This window comes from Ascaphus truei, chromosome 13 (genome assembly GCF_040206685.1).
Source record: "Ascaphus truei isolate aAscTru1 chromosome 13, aAscTru1.hap1, whole genome shotgun sequence".
In the NCBI taxonomy this organism is placed as follows: Eukaryota; Metazoa; Chordata; class Amphibia; order Anura; family Ascaphidae; genus Ascaphus; species Ascaphus truei.
The window spans coordinates 7,672,085-7,698,801 of NC_134495.1; the positions used below are offsets into that span (position 1 = coordinate 7,672,085).

General features: G+C 44.6%; 2 protein-coding genes and 1 long non-coding RNA gene across 7 annotated transcripts in view; 2 read left to right on the forward strand and 1 right to left on the reverse strand.

Moving 5' to 3' along the window:
• The first annotated feature begins 335 nt into the window (after window positions 1–335).
• Window positions 336–18,470, forward strand: CCDC62 (coiled-coil domain containing 62). Of its 4 annotated transcripts, none has more exons than XM_075568285.1 (13): window positions 336–436; window positions 3,557–3,629; window positions 5,432–5,624; window positions 6,129–6,295; window positions 7,515–7,616; window positions 8,352–8,523; window positions 9,966–10,067; window positions 10,575–10,663; window positions 13,463–13,563; window positions 14,611–14,770; window positions 15,054–15,185; window positions 16,872–16,955; window positions 18,132–18,470. In XM_075568285.1, exons 2-12 carry the CDS (start codon window positions 3,594–3,596, stop codon window positions 16,944–16,946), a joined length of 1,329 nt encoding a protein of 442 aa, XP_075424400.1. In that variant the 5' UTR covers window positions 336–436; window positions 3,557–3,593; the 3' UTR covers window positions 16,947–16,955; window positions 18,132–18,470. The 4 variants fall into 4 exon arrangements, with proteins under 4 accessions (XP_075424400.1, XP_075424403.1, XP_075424402.1 ...); XM_075568288.1 differs by lacking the exon at window positions 18,132–18,470 and adding an exon at window positions 17,039–18,125; XM_075568287.1 differs by lacking the exon at window positions 18,132–18,470 and adding an exon at window positions 17,042–18,125.
• LOC142464774 (uncharacterized) lies at window positions 18,069–24,171 on the reverse strand. 2 transcript variants are annotated; one of them, XR_012787717.1, is made up of 4 exons: window positions 22,819–24,171; window positions 22,472–22,656; window positions 22,063–22,172; window positions 18,069–20,793 (listed from the first exon to the last, which is right to left on the reverse strand). It is a non-coding gene; the product is annotated as an uncharacterized LOC142464774 (long non-coding RNA). The 2 variants fall into 2 exon arrangements; XR_012787716.1 differs by having other exon boundaries at window positions 18,070–20,796.
• Window positions 23,923–26,717, forward strand: part of HIP1R (huntingtin interacting protein 1 related) — a 59,953-nt gene continuing 57,158 nt past the window's right edge. The window contains exon 1 of the mRNA XM_075568283.1: window positions 23,923–24,157. Coding sequence (XP_075424398.1) covers window positions 24,065–24,157 — 93 coding nt within the window. The 5' untranslated portion in view covers window positions 23,923–24,064. The remainder of the gene's footprint in view (window positions 24,158–26,717) is intronic.

Here is a 26,717-nt window from a genome sequence, read left to right on the forward strand (position 1 = left end):
ACCATAGCCAAGTAAATGCACTGCTAATAAAAACACAAAAATTCACCGAATGTAATAAAAACATGCCTGGGTTTAGCAGCAATCTTTACAATTAAACATTGCAGCCATGTGCACTGTGCTTGCAGGAACTCACTGATTACATTCTCTTATATGTTTAATTATATTAAATATACATGATATAATATATCAGTAAATGCACAATCACTACCAATGTGTAATACCAATCTAAAAGAAAATACACAAAACACACAATTCTTTCATTGGGCAACAAAGAGATCAGCCAGGACCACAGAGAAGCACGTGACCAGATCACATGCATTCCCAGCCAGCTGGCAGGAAGTCTCGCGAGAAGTGGTGGTGACATCACGGAGACCTCGCGGGATTTGGCCAGCAGTGGGATGTCTTTGCTATATTGGTGCTGGAAGAGCTGAGCACAGTGAGTCCCGGGAGGGGAGGCGCCAGGAGAGGCCGGGGATGCAGGGAGGCCCCCAGGGGAGGCCGGGGATGCAGGGAGGCCCCCAGGGGGGCTGGGGGAGAGTCCATTATATCACAGGACTTCTGCTTACTATCATTACTAATACTAGTATTATTGTTTATTATTACTATCATGACTAATACTAGTATTATTGTTTATTATTACTACTATTAGTATTATTACTAATGCTAGTATTGTTTTTTATTACTACTATTACTATCATTACTAATACTAGTAGTATTGTTTATTATTACCATCATGACAATACTGGTATTATTGTTTATTACTACTAATACTATCTGCTATCATTATTAATACTAGTATTAGTGTTTATTATTACTACAATTACTATATGTTATGTGGAGATATTGATAATGTTGTTTAAATTATTATATTATTAATGTTATTTAGCCACACTCATGTTGTAACGTGTATTAAATACCCTGCAAATGTCCCTGTTTAGCAGGTACGGTACCTGTTTTATGTCCTGTACCCAGCAGCTGTACTAATTCCTGCCAGGGGTTGAACCTTCAGAGGATTAAGGCACGTGGGAGATTGAGGACTTCTCTGAGCATGATCAGCTGGTTATTACTCATTTTAACATACCTTTATGTACATAAAAATCTCAAAATACACGTTATTGGTCATTTGATTGTAGCGTGTAGTAAATGACGCGTTAGCTTGGGAGGTCCTTAATCGCACACTGACCGCAAATAAAGTGTGCCTACTGTATTTACACATGGCAGATCTTGGAGGGTCTGGTATTAATGTTATCTAGAGATTATTATTATTAATGTGATATAGATTTGCCTTTCTCTGGCCCAAAATACTGCGAGTACAAATATAGGATAAAGTATCTGCAGTCTACATTTAGCATGGGTTGACATCGGCGTCGCCCCAAAGGCGGACAGCCTTTTGGTGCAGCTGAAGGGCAGCCAAAGGATGTGAGCCGTTTGGTGATGTTAAAGCTGCTCTATCTAATCTAATCTGAAACTCGCCAGCCAATTATCCCCTGCACCCAATTTTCCAACTCTATCTGTCCATGAAATGTCTGTGAATTGATTGTATAACCTCTCTGTTCTTTTAATGTAACCATGGACTGTTATAACTCTGTGCCCAGGACATACTTGAAAACGAGAGGTAACTCTCAATGTATTACTTCGTGGTAACACATTTTATAAATAAATAAAATGGGTTTTTTTTCAACCTCATCTACTATGTTAATATTAATGGGGGTTTTTAGAGCACATTCTTTTTATAGAGATACTATGGTATTTACAGATCACAATTATTTAATGTTACATTAATACCATTATTTAGAGTCATTTTATATAGAGATATTTTGATCAATGTTATTTAGAAATGGTAGGCTAGCTAAATTAGATTTATTTACATTAGAAAAGAGGCGTCTAAGAGGGGATATGATAACTATATACAAATATATTCAGGGACAATACAAGGAGCTTTCAAAAGAACTATTCACCCCACGGGCAGTACTAAGGACTCGGGCCATCCCTTAAGGTTGGAGGAAAGGAAATTTCACCAGCAACAAAGGAAAGGGTTCTTTACAGTAAGGGCAGTTAAAATGTGGAATTCATTACCCGTGGAGACTGTGATGGCAGATACAATAGATTTGTTAAAAAAAAGGTTGGACATCTTTTTAGATGGGAAAGGTATACAGGGATATACCAAATAAGTATACATGGGAAGGATGTTGATCCAGGGATTAATCCGATTGCCAATTCTTGGAGTCAGGAAGGAATTAATTTTTCCCCTTAATGGGGATTTTTGTTTGCCTTCCTCTGGATCAATAAGTAAGTATAGATATAGAATAAAGTATCTGTTGTCTATTTTAGCATAGGTTGAACTTGATGGACGTACGTCTTTTTTCAACCTCATCTACTATGTAACTATGTAATGGGGTGATATTTTGGAGATAGTATTAATGTTAATTAGAGATAATTATTATAATATTAATTAGAGATAATATTCTCTGCATTATTCTTAATATAGTTTATATGAATGTGCTTCTTGCTGTCACAGCCAAATGCCTACATTTTGGCGGTGGACAGACATAAATACATGGCTGTGCCTCACTGCCCGCGGAGTGTGCAATGCACACTCACTGGGTTATTTTGTCTCACAAGGGACATTGCTAATTACGGAGTGTGGGGGAAAGGTGAACTTTTCATGCCAGATCACAGGGATGCGTCCAGCCTGGGGTGACCAACTCCGGTTCTCAAAAGTCACCAAGAGGTCAAGTTTTCGGGATATCCCTGCTTCAGGACAGGTGGTTCAATCAGTGGCACAGTCTGATTGAGCCACCTGTGCTGAAGCAGGGATATCCTGAAAAACTGACCTATTGGTTGACCTTGACTGGAGCTGCCCACCCCTGCGTTGCTCCCTTAGCTCCTAGGTGGGGTGTGCAAAACAGTACTTGTTTTTGGAGAATGACATGACTGTTAACCCTGTCACTACCAGACAGAAAAGCAAAAAAACACTGACCCCTTCTCTGTCAAAGCGCCTGCAATGCGTTCCTAATTGAAGAAGTTTTGGGCTAAAAGATGACGTTTCCCCTCACTTTGCCGTAGGACCTGCAACACTTTGCTCAGCAATATGTTGCTGGCCCCTCTGGCGGTGAATGGGTTAATGGAGCCGTTAAACGGCCATTTTTATAGAGCCCAGAAGCCTCTATGAGTTTAAGTCCTATAATGTTAGGATATGCTGGTATAACGTCACCTGAGCATGTCCTGCTGTCAATGTTATTTATTTTAAGGGTTTTTTTTTGTAACAGTCATGGTTTTTATTAAATCTCTTGCTTCTGAGGTTTTCATGTTAACCCGTAACTGCACTGGGTCTGTGGAAAACTCTGGATACTTAATGATTCAAACGCTTATATCTCCTGAACAAAGCATCAGATTTCAATAAATAAAATAAACTCCCTTGGAAGAAGAGATCGGGTCAAGTTTAAAAAAATGTTGATTTTGGTTGCACTGCTGCGTTTATTACACATGCCTTTGTTTCTCGCTGATCACATGTACAGTAGTTTTTCTGATGTATGAAAGTGCTTTATATCCACAGAATCGTCTGTCTGTAAAAGTCACAGCATCACATCCCTATGAACTCATCATTCCCCCTCACGTCTCCACCAAAGGTACATAACACTCGTGCATATTACATCTCCAACTCCTGGGTAAGCAGGTAGTGAAATTATAATTCGGAAGCGATACATTATTTGTCGGCACAATAAAAAAAAAAAATATATCAAATGTTTTTATTTATTGTAATAATCGAGGGCTTCTCTCCGACGGCTCATTCTGTCTCTTTCCAAACTGGTCATATTTCTATTGTGCTGATTATTTCAAGTATCTCTTCCAGATGTATCACTCATTGTGAAGGTTAATTACCAGAATGAGTGTGTGATCTGTGGTTGTTTTGAAGGCATTTATTATTCATTAGGAGCAGTCAGACACAGCGATGATCAGAAATTACTTATACACGTTCTCGCAATCTTAAAATATTTGAAATTGTGCCGTTTTTCTTAGATTGTGTTGGTTATTTCTTCACGGCTCATTACAAAATGCAGTTCATGCATTAGAGCAGGGGTTCTCAACTCCTTTCCTTGACCCCCCCCCCCCCCCCCCAACAAGTCAGGTTTTCAGGACATCCCTGCTGCAGCACAGGGGGTGCAGTCTTCGATGGAGCCACCTGTGCTGAAGCAGGGATATCCTTAACCTGACATGTTGGGGGAGTATTGAGGACTGGAATTGAACACACGCTTTAGGGGTTAATTGTATATTGTCCGGGCCAAAGTTTCCCATTCAAATTTATGGGGGTTTGCTGCGATAAGTCACCTTTTGGTTTCTTGCCTAAGGGCGTCCCTCAGCCCGAAACGTCTCATTCACTGGGGTGTCAGCCTGCTATACTGCCATAACTTTTTTGGTAAGGTGTAGTCCTTTATTGTATCTTTAGACTTGTTTACATTTGCATTATTCTGTACACGTGTATGCATATATGATCATTTAAGTACTTTTGTGACCGTGATCTGTGTCAATTATATTGAATATATTTATCTATTTTTTATCATCGATGTTGTACATTTACAAAAGGCCTTCGCACGCGGACTTTCTTAGTATTTCTTTATTCTGCAGAATATTCATTGAAAATGCTACATTAAAAACTTATGCGAATAAAGGGATATCTTTTTTTTTTTTTTTTAATTATTTGCCCGTGGCTTAATAGCCTAAAATTATTTACAGACTGGTCTATAGAGAAGGTACTGTATGTCCTCACATCTAGCAGGTTTCTGCTCTTTTGAAATCGGACACAGTAACACTATCTTTTAAAGGAGCCACCCAAGCAATATCCTACATGTGTTTTTTTTTTTTTTTAATCCGTTCTGTAGTATTAGATAATATTTACTGCATTTTTTTAAATCTAACTCTTAATGCCATATTTAATTAGTTTTAATATACTGAGCATCCTTAGGATTCTCTAGCAGGCTTTAGCGTTTAGCACATCTCCCCAGCAGTGCAAAATATGTGTACCACATTTTCCTGTTTGTGATAATTTGTTGCCAATATTCCCAGCAGTTTCAGCTGCACACTAACAATAGATAATGTTACCGTGGTAATATAAGAATACATTGTAGCTGCTGAGTTACACTGACCAAAGGATTGATAGAAACTGAAAGGCAGCCATTTAGTGAACCCTGGGAAGCAGAATCTTTGCTGATCGATCGCGGGCGAACTAATCGATCAGCAACGTAGGTAATTCGTTTTCAATAAAGGTAATCAAAGACTGCATATATTTAAAAGAAAAAAACACTTGAATTTTTTTACGTGCCGCTTAGATTGCGTCTCTGAATAATTGTGCTGGTAGTGGCTTTACGTGAGTTCTCGTGGCTTTACGTGAGTTCTCGTGGCTTCACGTGAGTTCTCGTGGGTTTTCTTGCAGTCTCTTAGCACGGACCTGGAGAATTCCACCATCCAGAAGCAGAGGAAAGAACTGCAGTTGCTAATCGCGGAGCTGAAAGACCGAGACAAGGAGCTCAATGACATGGTATCCGTGCACCAGAGGCAGCTCCTCGCCTGGGAGCACGACCGTCAGCGGGTTCTTACTTTGGAGCAGAAATGCAACAGGCTAGAAAGTACGTGGCTAATGTCCCACGGTCGTCGCAGGGAACACGTGGCCTTGGGGTGGCAAAAGTGTATGCGATATCCATCAACTTTCAGCATTGCAGGCCACGCTGATGGGCCTAAGGTGCCGTGTGTTGGGGGCGGGGAAGGGGTATTGGTGGGGTCCTGCTGCGTACAACCCCACTGCTCCTGCTAAAAGCGACCCCTGGTTGCTGCTAAATATACACTCGAATCTCTACAAAAACTACAAATATGGCCGCTGGGATTTCTAGCGCAGACCCTGGCAGACAATTCTATTTTACCGGCAACCAGGGAGTTCCCTGCAGCTGAGAGCGTCACCGTGAAGTTTCTCAAGACCCTCCGGCTCTTATGTTAATTTATTTTATAAAGATATATATATAATATATATTCACATATAAACACACACACACGCATGCTTGTTATATCGTCTACACATGAGGACACGGGTTGCAGTTTATAAAACACGAAGGTGGCGTTTTTTTGGCTTTTATTAGACGAGCTGCAGAAAAGAAATGAAATAATCCGATCTCTAACGAAGAGGATAAAAGTGCTGGAAAGTCAGCAGCAGGACGGTCGCACGACGCTGGAGAGCACCCAGCAGCAGCTCCTGGAACTGACGCTCAGAGCTTCGGACGCGTCGGATCACTGTCAGGATCTGGAGGTAACGGAGAAAGAGAGATCAAAGCATTGAAGAGCTACTTAGCAAGGGCTTTGTTAATTGGATTGAAATGAGGTCTCCAGAGCATTAATCTCCGCTCCAGGGACCCCCTACTTTCACAGATACAAACCTTCGTATGTCATAGGGGGTGTTGGTAGCAGCTCCGGCCGGGGCTTAAAGCTCCCGCGTCATAAGAGCCAATAGGAAGCTGGACCTGATGACCTCACGGCTTCGTATTGACCCGCAGGGCACTGGAGCTTTGAAACTCTGCCAATATAGGAACCCTGCTAGTCGAGCGGAGCGCCTACCGGCGCCCCAAATGGGGATCTCCAGCTCTGGAAGCAGGGAGTCCCCGGAGCGGCTACCGGCGCCCCAAATGGGGATCTCCATCTCTGGAAGCAGGGGGTCCCGGAGCGGAGCGGCTACCAGCACCCCAAATGGAGATCTCCATCTCTGGAAGCAGGGGGTCCCCGGAGCGGCTACCGGCGCCCCAAATGGGGATCTCCAGCTCTGGAAGCAGGGGGTCCCCGGAGCGGCTACCGGCGCCCCAAATGGGGATCTCCATCTCTGGAAGCAGGGGGTCCCCGGAGCGGAGCGGCTACCAGCACCCCAAATGGAGATCTCCATCTCTGGAAGCAGGGGGTCCCCGGAGCGGCTACCGGTGCCCCAAATGGGGATCTCCATCTCTGGAAGCAGGGGGTCCCCGGAGCGGAGCGGCTACCGGCACCCCAAATGGGGATCTCCATCTCTGGAAGCAGGGGGTCCCCGGAGCGGACTATAAGACTTTTTTAAAACGTTTAACATTTCCATAAAACAAACGTATTGAGGTCTTTATATTTCCAGACATTCCTATCCCATTAATGCCCAAAATATGAACCGATTGGTTTCTGAACCTTCTAAAGTTTTGGCCCACATTAATAATGACCGCTTATTAACCCCGTAGCTTACGACCTGTGTGACGGTTTTCACATGTGTAAGGCAGCAGTGTATGGGAATTATTTTGTTTTGAATTATTAAGTTGGCAATTGCTGTTCTAAGAATATTGCTGGAGTAGTTGTAACGTGCGTGACTTCTGAGCGCACAGTACGGGTACATCACAGTTTTATTGAATAAAGTTCCCAAGCGTCCGGCTTTGACAACGAGTCTTCTGCGGAAGGTGACTCCCGGTCACCGTATTTTCATGCGGTAACAGCCGCCGTGTCTCTTGTTTTTGCTCCGGTAGGAAAAAAATCAGAGCCTGAATGATTCTGTGCTGGAATTTTCCTCCCACGTCGGGCGGTTACAAGCCAGAGAACAGGAGCTGGCCACCTTGCTGAGGCTAAAGGTAACAAGCAGTTTGAGGGATTTGTTTGCCGTTCACTTTGCAATTCTCAGGGCCGGCTTGATGGCGCTATCTTCGGTGCGACTGCACCTGCCCCGCGCTCACAGAGGTCCCGCACTCTTCCCCGGGCCCACCTTCCGTAATCACGGTTTCCATGTTGTGGTTAAATTAACCAGCACAACATCCAAACGGTCATTGCCGGGGAGGGGAGAGCGCGGGGCCCCTGTCAGTGCCGGCATCTTTTCCTGCTATCATGCAACGTCTCATGACGGGAGGGTGAGCAAGGAGCCCCGCGTGTCATGTGACGTCTCATTGTCAAGGCGACGCATTATAGCAGGAGATGCCGGTTCTGGAGGAGGTAAGAGGACCCAACTGAACCGGGCACCCGCCAAACTCACAACAGAACACAGACCCTGGATTAACAAGTTGGTACAATAACCACAGCTTAAATGCTGTTCCAGTACTTCCGTCTAATTCCTGTTTACTTTAGGTCAAGACAAATACGCTGGGCATTAACAAGTCGCATTTATTTGAGCCTTGTTAAAAACATACCAACGTTTAGGCCCCAAATCGGATCTTCATCATGCCCCGAGGAAAGTCCTTTTTAGAGGGCCCAGCTTGTTACTCTCTCTTATTTGCTATGAGTGCTGGGGGACACGGTGTATAGCTGGAGGCACAATGCATCAGGTTTATTTTCTGGCATTTTTCCTCTTTATTTAAGTGTTTTTTTGCTTTTAGGACAAGGACATCATTGAGGCAACCAATCACATTACAGAGTTCACGTCCCGATTTAAAGAGCTGGAAGCGGCACTGAGGGGGACGAGACTTGGGGAAGCCTCGGCTATTAGGGAAGTGCAGGACCTGAAGCCCAGGTTAAAAGGGCTGAAGACTGAAGTCGAGAAACTGAAAGGTGTGTCGGTTCCCGGTGCTCACTCCCCTTTATGGATGGGACTTGGGTTGGTGCTGGATAGTTGTGGAATCTAGTGTGTGTGTGTGTGTGTGTGTGTGTGTGTGTGTGTGTATCCACTCACATTCTCTCAACCTCTTAAAAAAGTAATCCTGGCTGCTGTGTGCATGTGTGTTTTTTATACAGGATAAGAACAGAGAGATTCTTTTGAACTGAACCGCACTATTTTCAGCTCAGGGAACTTCCCAAGATTTTTACGCGTGAAATTACTGGTTCTAAATCTCTCTCCAGGGGAAACAAAATGGCAGACAAATGTTGCAGGTCCCACGGGTCAATATGAAGCCGCAACATCAACTTCCTATTGGCCGGCCACTTAAATCCCCGCTAAAGGAGCCATCACACCTGGGTTTTATTTTCTTATTTTTTCAGCGTAGGGTTGAAGTAGGGGGGCTCTGGAGCTGAAGCCCGTTTATTTCAGCTCCGGTGACCCCCCCCCTGCTTTCCGAGATACAGACGTCATAGAAGGTGCCGGTATCATGGCAAAGTTTAAAGCTGCACGTGGGCCAATCGGAAGCTGACCCTGATGAAGTCACGGCTTCCTATTGGTCGGCAGGGCACGGGAGCTGGCCAAGTGGAGAGTCTACCGGCAACCCCTACGGAGAGAGGTCTGTATCTCGGGAAGCAGGGGGTCCCCGGAGCTGAAATTAACGGGGTTCAGCTGCAGAGACCCCCTACTTCAATCCCATGCTAAAAAAAATAAGGACATTAAAAACGATTTGAATTGCTGCTTTAAAACCAGGATGTGATACTGGTAACTTCACCAGTGTATATCTGGGAAACCAGGGGTCCCCGGAGCTGAAAATGGGGTTCAGGTGCTGAGGACCTCCGGTTCCAATCCTGCAGAAAGGAGTTGGTTGGGATTGCTGCGTTAAGGGCTGGCGACGATGCAAAGTAATACTTTACATATACAGCAGTATAGGGGTTTTATAAGGGGAACAATTTAAAGGTCTTTACAACGATAAAAATCAGCAACGGTTTCTCTATTACCCCAACTTGAATATGTGCAATGCTAAGCCTTTAACCCAGGGGGGCTCAACTCCAGTCCTCAAGACCCCCCCCCCCCCCAACAGGTCAGGCTTTCAGGATATCCCTTCTCCCCACAGGTGGCTCAGTCTTTGACATTGAGCCACCTGTGGTGAATCTGGGATATCCTTAAAACCAGACCTGTTGGTTGGGGGGGGGGGGGGGGGTGCATCTTGAGGATTGGGGTTGAGAACCCCGGCTTTAATTTGTTTTGGTTTGTAATGTCCTTTTGTAAAGTTTATTGTTCAGAGCCCCTGCACGGTGACGCCGGTAGCCTCTTAGGCTGGAATTGCTGCAAACCTCTGCACTGCAGGATTAGTGATTGCCACCCCTTGTAATAGCAAATTGTTTGTCTTTAAAAGATGACTTCAGCCAAAAGACTGCAGAGAACAACGAGCAGAGGGAGGAGATCATACGCTTCAAACAGGAGAGTGGCTACTTGCAGACCGAGCTGGTGTTTGCCGGTGGGTTTCCCAATCCTTCCCCGTTTGCACACACAGATCTGCAGCTCGCTGATCTCTGCTAAATCCTAGTAATTTAAAGGATCATTAGTCATAATCATTTCTTACGGATGTGATTGTCTGCTCGCTCACACAGATAGGAGTCACAGTCCGAGATAGGAGTCACAGTCCGACTGTGGGATTGCACATTTTTAAGAATGAGTCGTTACTAACCACAGCATTCTATTTTGTGTGTTCCATGATATTTCTTATTGTTTTCAGGTTCCCCCCCCCCCCCCCTTATTGGAAAAGCTAATAGACCTATGCAATATGGTGCAAACAATCATTCCTCATTTTTTTTAACCCTTTTGCTGCCAGAAGGGCATGCAACGCATTGCAGAGCACTCTCCAAATTCACCACGGTAATTGTTTAGGACGGTGCCTTTTGAGAACAAGGAGTTTATGAGGTGGAACCTTTGTGTCGGCAACGTGAACAACTGCTTTACCCGAACTCTTGTTTCTTTGTAACAGCTGAAAGAGAGAAGAGAAAAGATCAACTGCTTCAACTGGCAAAATCAAAGCAAGACAGAACAGACACGGAGCTGCAGAACCTGCGGCAGGTAGGGGGATGTAGTAAGTGCGTAACTCGTGGCAGCAGGAAACCTGTCTCCCACCTCCCCAGGCTGCAGGGACGTGGAAGCCGTGGTTAGGAAATTCTCGCCGCTCCAGTCTGCAGCAGTTTAACGCCAACGCGCTGGTGAATCCTGTCCCACTCCTCTTCTTACACAGGAAACTAGTGATTAGAGCAGGAGACAAGCGGGAAGTACTGTATGTATCAGCGCAGGAGAGGAGCGGGCAGTACTGTATGTATCAGCGCAGGAGAGGAGCGGGCAGTACTGTATGTATCAGCGCAGGAGAGGAGCGGGCAGTACTGTATCAGTGCAGGAGAGGAGCGGGCAGTACTGTATTTATCAGCGCAGGAGAGGAGCGGGTAGTACTGTATGTATCAGCGCAGGAGAGGAGCGGGCAGTACTGTATGTATCAGCGCAGGAGAGGAGCGGGCAGTACTGTATGTATCAGCGCAGGAGAGGAGCGGGCAGTACTGTATCAGTGCAGGAGAGGAGCGGGCAGTACTGTATTTATCAGAGCAGGAGAGGAGCGGGTAGTACTGTATTTATCCGTGCAGGAGAGGAGCGGGCAGTACTGTATTTATCAGCGCAGGAGCGGGCTGTACTGTATTTATCAGCACAGGAGAGGAGCGGGCAGTACAGTATGTAACTGCGCAGGAGAGGAGTGGGCAGTACTGTATTTATCAGCGCAGGAGGGGAGCGGGCAGTACTGTATGTATCAGCGCAGGAGAGGAGCGGGCTGTACTGTATTTATCAGCGCAGGAGGGGAGCGGGCAGTACAGTACTTATCAGCGCAGGAGAGGAGCGGGCAGTACTGTATTTATCAGCGCAGGAGCGGGCAGTACTGTATTTATCAGCACAGGAGAGGCGCAGGCAGTACTGTATGTAACTGCGCAGGAGAGGAGCGGGCAGTACTGTATCAGCGCAGGAGCGGGCAGTACTGTATTTATCAGCACAGGAGAAGAGCGGGCAGTACTGTATGTATCAGCGCAGGAGAGGAGCGGGTAGTACTGTATATATCAGCGCAGGAGAGGAGCGGGCAGTACTGTATGTATCAGCGCAGGAGAGGAGCGGGCAGTACTGTATGTATCAGCGCAGGAGAGGAGCGGGCAGTACTGTATGTATCAGCGCAGGAGAGGAGCGGGCAGTACTGTATTTATCAGCGCAGGAGGGGAGCGGGCAGTACTGTATTTATCAGCGCAGGAGAGGAGCGGGCAGTACTGTATTTATCAGCGCAGGAGAGGAGCGGGCAGTACTGTATTTATCAGCACAGGAGAGGAGCGGGCAGTACTGTATTTATCAGCACAGGAGGGGAGCGGGCAGTACTGTATTTATCAGCGCAGGAGGGGAGCGGGCAGTACTGTATTTATCAGCACAGGAGGGGAGCGGGCAGTACTGTATTTATCAGCGCAGGAGGGGAGCGGGCAGTACTGTATTTATCACACAGGAGAGGAGCGGGCAGTACTGTATTTATCACACAGGAGGGGAGCGGGCAGTACTGTATTTATCAGCGCAGGAGAGGAGCGGGCAGTACTGTATTTATCAGCGCAGGAGAGGAGCGGGCAGTACTGTATCAGCGCAGGAGAGGAGCGGGCAGTACTGTATCAGCGCAGGAGAGGAGCGAGCAGTACTGTATTTGTCAGGGCAGGAGAGGAGCGGGCAGTACTGTATTTATCACACAGGAGAGGAGCTGGCAGTACTGTATTTATCACACAGGAGAGGAGCGGGCAGTACTGTATTTATCACACAGGAGGGGAGCGGGCAGTACTGTATTTATCACACAGGAGAGGAGCGGGCAGTACTGTATTTATCAGCGCAGGAGGGGAGCGGGCAGTACTGTATTTATCACACAGGAGAGGAGCTGGCATTACAGTACTTATAAATGCAGTTATTAGGCAGCTTTGAGAGCGGTGAGAAGGTACGGTCCGCGCCAGTAACATTTCCGCTCCTTCTGTACTATGTTTCACTGGTTGGGGGGCCGCAGATAAACCCCCCGAGGGCCGCTTGTTGCCCACCTATGGTGTTAATGGAACTGCAGGTCACAAACACTATATAAGGGAAAATTTTCAGGATGGACCTTCTTTTAAACTCGTTAATTACACAAAAGGTACCTTAGCGAAAAATGACTACCCCAGTCTTCTGTACAAGCAAAGTGAACAGAAAATTAAAGCGCAAACCCCAAGTAATAAATAAATGAAGTGATTGAATACAAATAAATATCACCAATGGAGATGCTGCTGGTGTAAGGATTAAACATCCCTCAGCAGACGACACAGAAAACACTTAAAGCGCAAAACTCCCACTGGTTGTATTGAAGTGATGATCACACAAGGAATCTGGAAGCAGGAACTCTCGGGGTAATATAAGAGAGAGAGAGAAGAAATATAGTGCAGCACGGTTTAATGAACATATGATAGAGCAAAATAGCTCAATCCACTCACATGCTGTAGAAATAAAGCAGGCGGTTTGACCACTCTGGGTCCTGTAGTGCTGCACAGCTGCATTACTGGAACATCTTGTGGATGCTGGTTAAACGACCAACGCTTCCCCACGTTGCCTACTTCTGGGTTCGGGTAGCGGATGACGTCATCAACATTGACAGCCAATAGAGATCCAAGCCTGGTCTCCAAACCAAACTCCGTGGCGATGCCCCCTCCCCTCCCCAAAAAAATCTGCAATAAATTGTGTCCCGCGGCACGCTTTTTGATGCAGCTGGGAGACTGGATACATAGCCACTGATATCTCCGCCTAGTGCTGAAAGTGCGAATTAACACGGCTCTCTTTGCACAGATCTACGTGAAACAGCAGCACGACCTGCAGTTTCTGCATCTTAACTTGGTGAGCTCCCAGGAGATAACGCGGCAGCATGAACAGGAGGATCAGGACGCCAGGTAAACGCGATGAGGGACCTAGTCCCTGTGACTGGCACAGAATCTCTCGCACCCGCCGGCAGCACTAATCGGGCGCTTTCAGGCTTCCAATTACACAACCTTAAGGGCAACTTCAGTTCCCACGTTTGGAGGTACCTCAAACCCTGCATTCTTGGGTTGCCCTCAACCCAGGCCAAACCAGCATTCATAATTAACCCCCCGAGTGCGTTGGGCACGTAAGGGGGTTAATAGCTTTTTATATGGGCTACCACTACTAATAGATGCTCAAAAGGCCTCCCATTGCATTAATAGCAGAAGAGATTACAGTGTTAGAAATAACGTGTGTGTGTGTGTGTGTATGTATATGTATATGTATATATATATATATATATATATATCTTTATACATTATTCAAGTTATGGTGGGTGAAAAAGGCAACAAAAAAACACCACTATTTGCTTATAGCCAATAAAGAATATCACTTGTGAGCACATTCACATGTCTTAGACAAGTCTGCACCGGGCCTGTGGGCCTGCGGCCCTGTGTGCACTGTTTGCACTGTGTGCACTGTGTGCACTGTGGGCCTGTGTGCACTGTTAGCACTGTGCGCCTGTGTGCACTGTTTGCACTGTGGGCACTGTGCGCCTGTGGGCCTGTGGGCCTGTGTGCACTGTGTGCCTGTGTGTGACTGTGTGCACTGTGTGCCTGTGTGTGCCTGTGTGCACTGTGTGCCTGTGTGTGCCTGTGTGCACTGTGTGCACTGTGGGCCTGTGTGCCTGTGTGTGCCTGTGTACCTGTGTGCACTGTGTGCCTGTGGAGTGATTTGACTGGCTTTGCATCTAATCCCAATCACACGTACAAGCGCTCCCCGTCTCACTATAGCAGGTTAAACCTTTTTAAAATGATTGTAACCAGGCACGACTGGTTATACAATATTGTTTCTTTCTAATCAATTAATAATAATAAATGGAATTTGCATTAGGCTTGCCAGCTTTCTTTCACGGGACCATCCTTCGGGGTGTAATACTCATGTTTTGCTCCTTTTCATGTGTTTGATTTGTCTTTCAGTGACGGCCTGTTAGACATAGAATCCCTGTCTCTGGGCTCTCCTCTGAGAAACGGGCTGACAGGTAGCGATCTGAGCCTTCACTCGGAGCTGATCTCAGAACTTCATGCAGAACCACTAATGCAGTCAACACTCCGAGACCTGAAGCCTCCCGGGAGCCGTGTGCGTGCATAGTCTTATTTGTCACTGTCTCACTTGAACTCTTCTGGGGTGGAGAAAGGGGGTGGGGGAAGAGAAAGAGATATGGGGGGGGGATAGAGAGAGGGGAGGGGGAGAGAGGGAGCCATTTTGTTTCCCCAATTTGACCGATGGACCCACTGTCCATCCCAAACTCGCTGCTCCACATCCAGGGGGCCAACAATAAGCTCAGACGGACCCCCTGGTTCAGGTGTCTCTTAGTGATGAGGAATATCATGATGCGGGACGTCTGTTGCATCTTTTGCAGAAATCCTGTTCTCCGACCGCCAAGCTGCAGCGTTTGCTGGCGGAGTCCCGCCAGATGGTTGCTGACCTAGAGCTTAGCACCCTCCTCCCCAGCTCATACTGTCATTCCAGCAGCTGTGGAGACGGCAGACGGGTAAGTTACAAACTAACCAGGAGAGGATACATAGAACAGTCTCCCGACTGCTAAAGTGGGCAAAACCCCCAGCACCATACGCACCGAATAAATACACCCATTAAAATGAACTGTATTTTTCGCCTTTCATACATTTTTGGGCATTAAAATCAGGTGCAGATGTTTGCACCCACTTTATCAGTGGTGGCCAACTCCAATCCTCAAGGGCCTCCAACAGGTCAGGTTTTCAGGATATCCCAGCTTCCACGCAGGTGGCTCAATCAGAGGGTCAGCCACCTGTGCTGAAGCAGGGACTGATTGAGCCACCTGTGCTGAAGCAGGGATATTCTGAACCTGACCTGTTGGGGGCCCTTGAGGTCTGGAGTTGGCCACCCTTTGGTATATACAATTAACTGTAAAAAAGTGTGTGCGTCTGCCTGGAGTTCACACAATTTAAGTCGTGTTTAAAAAATAAGTCTTGTTGAGAAGGTAAAACTGCAAGTATCACAAATGTTCCATTTCTAGAAGCAGTGCTGCATCCGACATATGGGGAAGAATAGGTTTTAGGTTGATCTAAACCAGTTAAATAATTTTAAATAAAAATACACGGTAGGTGTTGAAACTTCGGCTGTAAGCTCTTCGGGGGCAGGGACTCCTTGTCCTAACGTTACTTAAATGTCGTAAAGCACTTGTTCCCATTATGTGTTATATTATTATGTCCCGTGTGTTACTGCTGTGAAGCGCTGTGTACATGGATGGCCCTATATAAAATAAAGATATACATACATATAAACATATGTATACCACCCTTATCCACCTCCTAAGGGAGATCTGTAGTAACATGGTGTGCTAGTGGTGCTGTGTAGCTCATCTGTAGTCTGCCAGGAAGCCTGAGTCTCCGCAGATGGTAGAGGGCGCAGCAACAGGACAGGCTTTTGGGTTCGTTGGTGCAGCGCCTCCATCCTGCAGGTCTCTGCCAGAGGCAGGGAGTATTCCCTACAGGAACCCCTTCCATAAGCTCACACCCAGGCAAGGAAATAGTTCACCATTTATTGGTAGGCCAGTCCTGGTCCTTCCTTCTCTCATGCAAGAGAGGTACTTATCACATAGCATAGCACATTTCCCTCGCAGCTTGCATAGTGATCACTCCTTGACTAGGCCCCCAAGGGACTGGGGGCCCCTGAGGCTAGTCTCAACCCTCTTACCCCCTGATGGGGCAAGGTAGAAATATTGCCCAACTCCCTAAGGAACAGGCTACACTGGAACACACTCAGTTTGGTATGGAGCCATCTTTTATACCAGAGGAGCGTCCCACTCCTACACCCCGGTAACATGGGCAGCACTCCTGCAGTGAGCCCACCCCCCCTGGCACAGGCTCCAACGGCTTCCAGACTGCACCTGGAAACCACAACAAATTAACCAGCGGCCTAGGGAACTCTCATGCTGGCCCATGTGAGAGGGACTTAACCCGAACACTGCCTGCGCCTTACCAGGACTTACAATGCTGGGGCCAGGAAACACATAGCCAGGGGCACTGAGCTACATATATAAGAAAGAAATTTATGAACGGACAGAAAAAAAAGTTAAATAAATAAATAAAAATGTGACATTTTCTCTGGTAGAATAGATGTGCAACTTTAAAAAAAAAAAAATAATAATAATTGAATAACAAACTTTAAAAAAAAAAATGTTTTTATACTTCAACAGACAGCAGAGACATCCCAGAAAACAAAGAATCAGGATTTAGAGAACCACGAGCCTAGAACATCTGGGTTTTCTTGATGATTTAGGGTAAGTGACTTATTTGTTTGCTATATAAGGTGGTTTGTATATTAGATTAAAGCCAGAGCGAGCGTCGTTTATATTCATACCAGCAGTTGCCGGTTTGGACACACAGTGGGAGGCTCGCCAAGCAGAAGGCTATCGCAAGTCAGTGGCGGTTAACATCAGATTGGCGTTTGGTGAATCCCGGCGGATGTTTGTGACGGATCTTCATACAGGGCTCATTGAGTGGCTTCTGACATTATTTTCACTGCTGCGTGTGGGTTTTTATTGCAGGGGTTTGTCTGCAACAAAGCATAGTCAATGGCTGCACACTCAAATTAACCACACCACCATAATTTGCCCCCACGTGGCAACTGAACGACGTTCAGTAATACAGACTTTTGTAGAGATCCATAAAGAGTATTGAGCTGCCCTCAAGGATCTTTTTGCCTACTCTGCAATAATGACATGGGTTCTTCTTTATTTTTACAAGCAGCGGCTTCTTCATGCTTGCTGTCTCTGCAAGTGAAAGGAAGAAAGGCCTGCCCTCACATGGACTTATCCAGAGGGGTTTATTCAGTGGATCACCGTTTCAGCCCTGTGGAGAAAGGGGCGAGACATTGATCCTGTCCGTGCGAGTGATGCCGTTCCTACCTTTTACTTCTTACCTGGATTCATTTGTCGTTCCCAGGAAGGGTTACACTTCACTAGCGAGTGCTCCTTCCTTGCATCTTTAATATCACTTGAAAACAAGTTGATTTTAGCAATGCAAACAGTGCTGTCCTCACTACCAATACAACCAAAGGGAAATCTGTTTGCATCAATTCAGTATCAGACCAGCTTCCTTTGCTGATGGATTTTGTTGAGCGATCTGTTGCCTGACTGTAATAGGGAAGGGGTAGGGTCACGCTTGCTTTTTGCTCTTGATAACTACTTTCCGCTATTACCTTTAGTGCTAATTCAGTTCTCAAGGGCCACAAACAGGTCAGGTTTTCAGGATATCCCTGCTTCAGCACAGGTGGCTCAGTTGTAGATTGAGCCACTGATTGAGCCGTCTGTGCTGAAGCATGAACTGATTGAGCCACCTGTGCTGAAGCAGGGATATCCTGCATGCCTGACCTGTTGGTGGCCCTTGAGGACTGGAGTTGGCCGCCCCTGTGCTAGACAACCATATCTTGACCCTGGCGTCTTTTCTTCCAACAGATTACCGCTGCGATCCAGAATAAAAAGACCTTGTTGTTTTGAACGTAAAACTGAAGACTTCCGCTCAAGCGTCAAAAAGAAGTATTACGTGGAATGAGTGACTTATTTAAGTTACATGTGGGCCAAACTGGATATTTATGAAGACTTGTCTTTTTATATTTACACCAGACTTTTAATACAAAGAAAACTACTTATAAATATTGAGCCAGAGGTTTTGGATAAGTGATTGTTAACCCTTTGACAAAAGGTTGTAAACTACACGCACCAAATAGGATTTCTCACGCAACTTTATATTTTTGTACAATACAATTTTTTTTATTAAATACAAAGAATACTGTTTTTCCAGCGTTTTTCTTGGTTCTTCACTAACTGTATAATGTATGTCTTGTACATCGCTGTATTAAAGGAACATTCTTCACCTGCCTTGTTTCAGCATTATAGCAAAAATCCCCAACTCGCCCTCCTTTCCGGGGCTTCCCCAGGAGCTGCACCGGTTACTGACACCCTTAGGCTTGTATAATACTAAGCGAGGGTGCGCTAGCGTGTGCGCATGAAGTTGCACGTGGCGTTCACGTTTTGTGTGTACAGGGAAAGCTATGACGTGTGGCCATGACGTCACACGGGCAGGCCTCCCTGTGATTGGCTCACAGAGTCAAGTTGCACGGCAGCCGCTCGAAAATACAAATCTCTTTGCATTTCTACCAAGCTGCCGCACAAAAGCTGTCTGACGTCGGCAGCGGATACTCCGTCATAGGCAGACAGGTATCTTTCATTGCCACACGCGCGCTTACCATAATACATGCCGAACTGTGCAATTACTTCCTGGTTTTTAAAGAGGCTTTAAATGGCCATCCAATTGGAAGCCGCAACTGATGATGAGGCAGTTGATGATGTTTCTATTGGCCAGAGATGTGGCGGACATTTGTTTCCGATGATGCAAGAGGGTAATGCATGCACTCAATACATGTAGTAAGGAGAGGGGTACTTAGCCGCCGGCACACCGCGTCCGGGGAGGTCCACAGGTCCCAGAGGAAGCTAATCCGCAAAGCAGGAGGCAGGCACACGGTCTTAATCAGAAAGCTTTAATGTGCCATATAACCCGACGTTTCGGTAGTACAACGCTACCTTTTACAAGGTGTGTGTGCCTGCCTCCTACTTTGCTGGACATTTGTTTCCCCCCGGGGGGAGATTTAAACCTGGTAACTTCACCAGTAAATGTCTCGGGAACCAGGGAGGCCCCAGAGCTGAAAATAGTGCAGTTCAGCTATGGGGGACCCCCTCTATAAATAAACGGGGTACAAACAAAACCTGTAGGGATTGTTGCTTTAAATATTGTGGTCCAGATTGATTAAATGGTGGACAGCGCTGAGACGCTATCATGTCAACTGGACTTAAAGCAGCAATACTGTATCGCCACTTTTTTATTTTTGCTTATTTTATTTATACGTATAATTCTACATTCCTACCTAGCAATCGTTTGGGGCTCCTGTTATAAATCTGTCAACATCCCGATTGTGTGCCTAACGAAATGGCCGCCTTCTAATTTAGTGCTGCAGTCTGCGAAATGCTTTTATACACATTCCACCGTAGTTGTACATTATTTGTGAATTAATTGGTTTAGTGCTGTAGATTGACATTTAAACTCCCCAAGAAGTTTGCGTTAAAACACCGGATATTTTTTCCTACTTTTATATGCCTGAGAAAGTCATGTTTTTTTATACGTATTTTACAACCGCAAAATAGATGATGCGGTTTAAAAAAAAAACCATATAGATATTTTTACATGGTAAATAGGAAATGAGTAGATTTTGGTATTCTTTCTTGTTGCAGTACATGGATGAAGATAATGCGGTCACCAGGCACGAGTCTCTGCATCAGGTCCTACAAAGCAAATATTATTTTTGGGATTAGTACGACTTCCATGTTTCACCATTGTCTTTCCCAAGAGTTCAACACAACAGAATGCAAGTTGTGTCCATTCCTATTTGGGTGATTCTTTTCCGTCGGTAAAGAAGGCAGGATCGGCGCGGTGTCAAATGCCGTTCTTCCTTTACTGGAGCTTTGTTTCACTCTATTTAGGGATTGTAGATCTCGTGTTTTTGCCTTCTGTCTCCTACCTAGGGCTGGGCTGCTACAAGATGTGAAACTCAAATGAAAATTTCCAGTTAAAACCTATTATAAAAAAAAAACAAGTGCAAGATGATCCGTCCGTGGTGGTTTTTCCGGAGTAAACCTAAAACCGGAATCCCTAATCCTATTCCGAACATTTGTTGCTTATCTCCTGGCTGCGGGCTGTCCCATCTTATTATAACTCTGCTTTTGAAACATATCCCATTGCTGCTATGTAACCTTTGCATCCCAGCAAGGAAAGGTCATGCATTACAATGTGGCTTCCTGTAAAGAGTTCGAATTCAAATGGTATTTATGTCAGCAGCTGTGTTTATAGCGTAGAAGTTCACAGAGAGGTGTGCTAAATATGCTGTCACGCCAATCCCTATACAAACTGCTTCTACTCATCGGTTTGTGTGCATTAAACCCCTTTGCCTGTAACACTTTGCCTTGAAGGCCCTTCTGGCTTTAAGGGATACAATGTGCCGGTTGTTTGTTGTCGAATGCCAGACACAACAATGCGGGAAAAAGTCTTCACTTTCCAAAGAGAATTCTGCTAAAAAATGATAGGAAATACGTTTTATTCAAATCTTTCTCTGATTTTTGTTTATTTAATAAATTTACATTTGAAAATATAACATTGAAATCTGTAGAACATACCCCAACCACAAGTGTTACATGGATTAAAATATCCTTTTTTTGATAAGACTTTTTTGTGAAAAATATATATATTTTTTAAATTAAATACTTGTATTATTACCGAAGCACTATAATAACGCAGTATTTAGTGACACTTCAGTTACGTGACATGTGAACTACTGTAATGTACTCTTTAAACATAAATTCCATGTATTGTATTTTTATCTCGCTCACAAGCTTTGTGCTCACATCCCGTGTGAACCTGCCGAGAGTCAGACCACATGCAGTGCTGGGGTCTCTGTGCTCAGATTGAGCACTGAATGCATATTCATTTGTCAGCGATGGAAATATGGCACCTCTAGCAAATCATCGGGGCCGACTTTCCTGAACATGGTGGCCGTCCTGAAACTGACCTGTCACACTTCTAATCATCCTCTCTAACTTTGATTACTGGAATGTGCAGTGTAAGCCCCGAAAAACACATTCAAAGGAAGCAGCTGGTGTGTGGAGGGAGGTCAGATTGCTGAGTGGATTATGTCAGCTGGACCTGCATCAGCTGTGTATGCTGTACTCCAAGAGGCTGAGTGTAACGTTTTAAAGGTGCAAGTTGAATTTCTTAAGGGGTCTCTGAATGGGGAAGTGTTTGTCAATCAAGTGTTTTCTTTCCCCTTATCCCACCCTCTCCTTATTAGAGACCCAATAAACATAAGGGGAGGTGGGGTGACCCTGGCTGTACAAGTGCTCGCTCATCACACAAAGGGAGCAGCCAGAGGAAATCACACCCCACCCAAGTCTCCCTTTCACAAATACTTATAGGTATCAGATTTGGGTAAAAAAAAAAAGTATAAATTACCAAGATGAGACTCCACTTAATCATGTCACAGGAATTAGTTAATTTTGGTCCTAGGAGGGATTGCCCCTTTAACATATTTATTTAAAGCCCATAGGAAAATCTTCACGTGGAAGCCGAAATTACCACTTGACCTGACTAGACTAGACATTTTACTCTACTGGAAACAATAGCCCTTATGCAATCTGCTTGTGACGCTGTCTCCCCCTCCCTCTCCCCATGCTGGACAAGATTTTAATCCCATTGAAATGAATGTAGCTGAATTATTGAGCATGAGTAAGACATTTTCACAGCATAGTGAATGGCCTATGACCTTGTCCCTAAACTTCCTACCTTTTGTAGCGTCTTGAATTTATCAACTGAATTCATACTGTCCGCCCGATTGAACTCCTTGTTCTCAGTGGAATTGTACTAAACTGGACAGTTGAGCTCTCGCCTCGATCCTAAGGTTTTGACGACAGGAGGGTTTTTTTTTCTTGACAATACAAAATATATATTTTTAAGTTGAATTTAAGTTTTAAGCGAAGGTAAGTCCCTAACCTTAACCCTTTACCCTAAAGACCCCCTTACTCATTAACCTCAGCCTAAAACTCCTAACCTGAAGCCGTTACCCATAATCGGACCCTAACCCTAAAAACCCATAACCTTCCCTCCTTACCCTGAAACCACTAACCTTAACGCTTTACCCGAAAACACTTAACGTTAACCCCAAATACTAACACTAATCCCTCTAATCACTTACCTTCGTGGTGAAACGGCCAGCGGCTACCTGTCCCTGGCGGCGAGATGGCCTCCTCTGAAACGTCCCATTCTGGCTTCTTCTGAACTAGGGGAAGTCACTTTATCTCTGTGTCTCAGGCAGCAAAATTAGATTATAAATTCTTCGGGGCAGGAACTCAATGTGCCTGCCAAATTCTACGTACAGTGCTACATAAGAGAAAACGTATATTATGAATGTAGCGCAAAATATACTCAGCGCTGTACAAAATATTGATTGAACGACACCATGCAAGGGTGAGCGCTGCAGATATAGAGGGAATCTGTGTTGAAGAGCTTATAGCAATAAAGTGGGAGACACATCAGGCTTACCATGTATGTGCATAGATATATGGAAAATAGGTAGTGCTCAAGTGCTTGGTCCTGTCTCCATAGTAATGATAGTCCAATGATAAGGATGATCCTTGATAAAGTGCATTCTACTGCACGAAACGCGTAGGAGCGTTGCACCCTCCGTTTTAATGCAATTTAAATAAAGAAGCTTATTTTGTCAGACCTGTCTCTCTATTTTGCTGTGCGCTGCACACACTTACTTTTTGGTTACCATGTAAGTGCCTCTAACATATTTAAGGGGATTCTTCATTACATTTCAACAGTGCTGACCGTGGAACTATCACATGTAAATTCCCAGTGATTTCAATAGGCGATTACTTGTAGTGGGAGCTGGACACCAGGAATTTAACCTGTCTCCACTGATTCAAACTCAGTGTCACTGTTTACAGAGTCAGTGTCGTTACTCACTGAGCTGCTCTTTCTCCTTAATGAATAACCCCCGTAGTTCGCCGCCTTTGGCACTCATGACGCTGCCTCAAAAATCTTAATTTACTTAATAAGATAAAAGGATGAATTAACTATAACATACAACTCTTTACTCTTCACTGCTAAAGGCCTGCAGGGCATCTTTGGTGGTTTATTTCTATTTTTTTGCTCCACCTTAGTAATGAATAATAATTAACTGTTATGTACTAAAATGAACATTAATTAATGCATAGGTTTTAATTTAAAAAAATCAATGAATAACATTAATATATAGATTTAAGTTCAGAAAAATGTAATTAATAATATATAGCCTTAAATACAAATAAAACAAATGTAATTCATAATATATAGCCTTAGATACAAATATATACTATATATATTTTTGTTAAATAACATTATGACTGTTGTAATAACCTTAATACATGTATAGGTTTAGAGTGTGATACACAGTGGGCTTGTAATATGTGTTAATATGAAACCCATGCCAGGTTCTGTAACCCCCGCCTCAGGTTACTAGCAGGGTCCTTGGGTGGTGTTTACACAGGTGACATCTTGTTTACATCACACCTTCACCTTCCCTGCGTGGTGACGTCACCGCGTGTCTGCTGGAAGCTCGCGTAGCCCCGCCCGCTGCTTGCCCTTACCCAGAATCCTCCGCGCGCGGCAGTCACAGTCAGTCAGTGCTCGGTGAGGCGGGCAGGCGGAGCGGGAGGGGGGACCCTGAGCGGAGTGTGAGTGAGCTCAGGGTGTTCGGGGGTGAGTGAGCTGGGGCTGTGAGTGCGCTCGGGCTGTGCGCAGGATGAACAGTATAAAGAACGTGCCCTCCCGGGTGCTGAGCCGCCGCTCCGGGCACGGTCTGGAGACTGAGAGGGAACAGTTTGATAAGAACCAGGTGAGAGGCGCGATACGGAGTGGCAGTGTCATGACAACGCCAAGTCATACAGAGACACGACATGACAGCGCGACACTGTGATATGACAACATAGCGTGACAGTAGCACAACACTGACAGCACAACGCGGTGACACTGATATGACAACATTGCGTGACAGTGACACAACAGCACAACACTGTGACATGACAACACGGTGATACGGTGACACTGACATGACAGCACAACGCGGTGACACTGTGATGTGACAACACAAGGAGATGTCAAGACTATAACCCATTACTGCTGCAGGACCGCGGGCATTACACAGTATTATTATTATTATTATTATTACTCCTCTCTTGCTGGGAATGGCTGTGAGGTGCTGCTAGGCACGGTCACCCTCACCTGTGTGTTCGGATCCCTGATCCCTGCAGCTCTCCTCGCAGGAAGTATGTAAGCAATGCATGGGAGTCCCAGGGAGAGAGAGGTAACACAAGCGGCCCCGGCAGGGAATGGGTTACACGTGTAACTCCTTTTACATGGCACTTATATGCACAGCTACTACAGCTCATCACTTTATCAGTGCGCCCTAATGCCCAAGCTGTAACCATCGCAATCCCAATGTCTCATTACATAGGGGGCTGCTTCTTGTAGGGAAATATGTCATTGTGAATGTTCTGACTATTCCACTTAAAGTTCTGCATGGAGGCAGCAACCAGCACACTATTAAACCCCGTTTAGTGGTGTGTGTGTGTGTTTTTATATATATATATATATATATATATATATATATATATATTAGTATTGCTATTGTAAAGTGAGGCTATATATGTATATAGCCTCACTGTACTGTAGGAGCATTACAGTGTGTGTGTATATATATTTGATGAAGTACAGGCAAGCCACCCGTCTTATATCTGCATAATTCTGCATATCCTATAACGTATTTTAACGTAATCTCTCGTCATTTTTTTGCTGTCGCATTACTTAAGATTTAAGTTTCATTCCAAATCTCCTAATTTTTTGTTTTTATCTTGGGTGCATCTGATCTCGTTCTAGAAACACGTTGGCACCATCATAAAACTTCATGGCGAGAAGCTTTTCACAGGCTCTGTGCATTCATGTGTGTGGTTTAATGCACTTCTAATGAGCATTGTAGTAAACTCCCATAAATATGTATTTCTTATGTGTGCAACTAAACTTCACGATTGTGCTATGTAATGCCTTTCCATTCGCCCATAATAAAATCAGCACCCACATTTTTTAAAATCATAACTATTTGAAAATGGATTATTTTGAGCAGTTTGAAGTTCTAAGATTATTGTGATGTTGTATTCACATGTTTCCAATACATTTTAGAAAAGGGCATTCTGTTTTTATAAAAGCTCGTTTAACAATTTGATTTTGGTAAGATTATATAAAAGTACATATTCCTTTTATTTAACGACGATGGGTTTATTTATATTTTGCAACACCGCTTTTTTGTGTGTTTGTTTTAACCATGGTAGGCGGTGTTGCATGAAATCTAGTGTATTGTTGTTTAAAAATAGTGTCTGAGTCTTCTTTGCATCAGCGACACAGCCAGTCATGAAATAAATATTTCGAAAACAGGTTTAATGGGAAATGAGCCTGCACTGACGTGGTCAAAAAGAAAACAAATCCCTCTGCTAAGTACAGCATTTCAGATGAGACGCTGCTGTCTAGGTGACTGGAATATATGCCAGTCCTTTCACAGACACACAATATGCTGCTAAAAAAAATATTGAAGAGAAGTGAGGCATTCTCTTCGAAATGTAGCATGTTCGTTGGCAGCCTTTGCTCCATCATAAACTTAGTACAAAGTACGGCTGGTTCCACAGTTGATCCTAGTCTTAAAATCTTCTACCCTTTTTTCCTTTTCGAAAGTGTGAAATGATAAACGTTTTTTGTGTCTTGGAGACATTGTGATGTAAAAAAAAACGAATTTTGTCTGCAACTCCGAAAAATGACTGCCATTGCATTTGTAAAAACTGGTGGTGTGTTCTTTCTCTTGATTGGCTCGAGCCCTTACAAACACTGGGTTGTAGTACATGTCCTTTGATATTTGTGATTGTTACTTTTCATAGATAGACTCCCACACTGAAATTTCCAGATATTTTGATTATATCAATTGTGAAAGTCATTGAAGGTAGCAGCGTTTTATGGCTAGCTGCCTGTTGGTTATTACAGCTCCTGTCCATGTTCCTAAGTGAGACTGCAACATTAATTTGGGCATATTCTGGTCTACAGTATGTACCAACACAGTCTGTAAAAATAATGATGTCATTTGTAGTGCTAAAAAGGAATCCAAACCTTAACCAAATGTATACGGCTTTGTAGGAAGGTCGTTATGAGACTTCCTAAATATGACGCAGAGTTTGTTGTCTGAAATAATGTTTGACGCGTTGTCGTGTTGCAAACCTGATTGATACAGTTTAGATTATAACAGAATTGCCTTATTTTTTTAAATGAGTAATTATTAGTTTAATATATTTTATAACCGCCATACTGTGAAAATACTACTCTCTTTCCTGCCAGTGAAACTGGAGCTGACCTGTGGG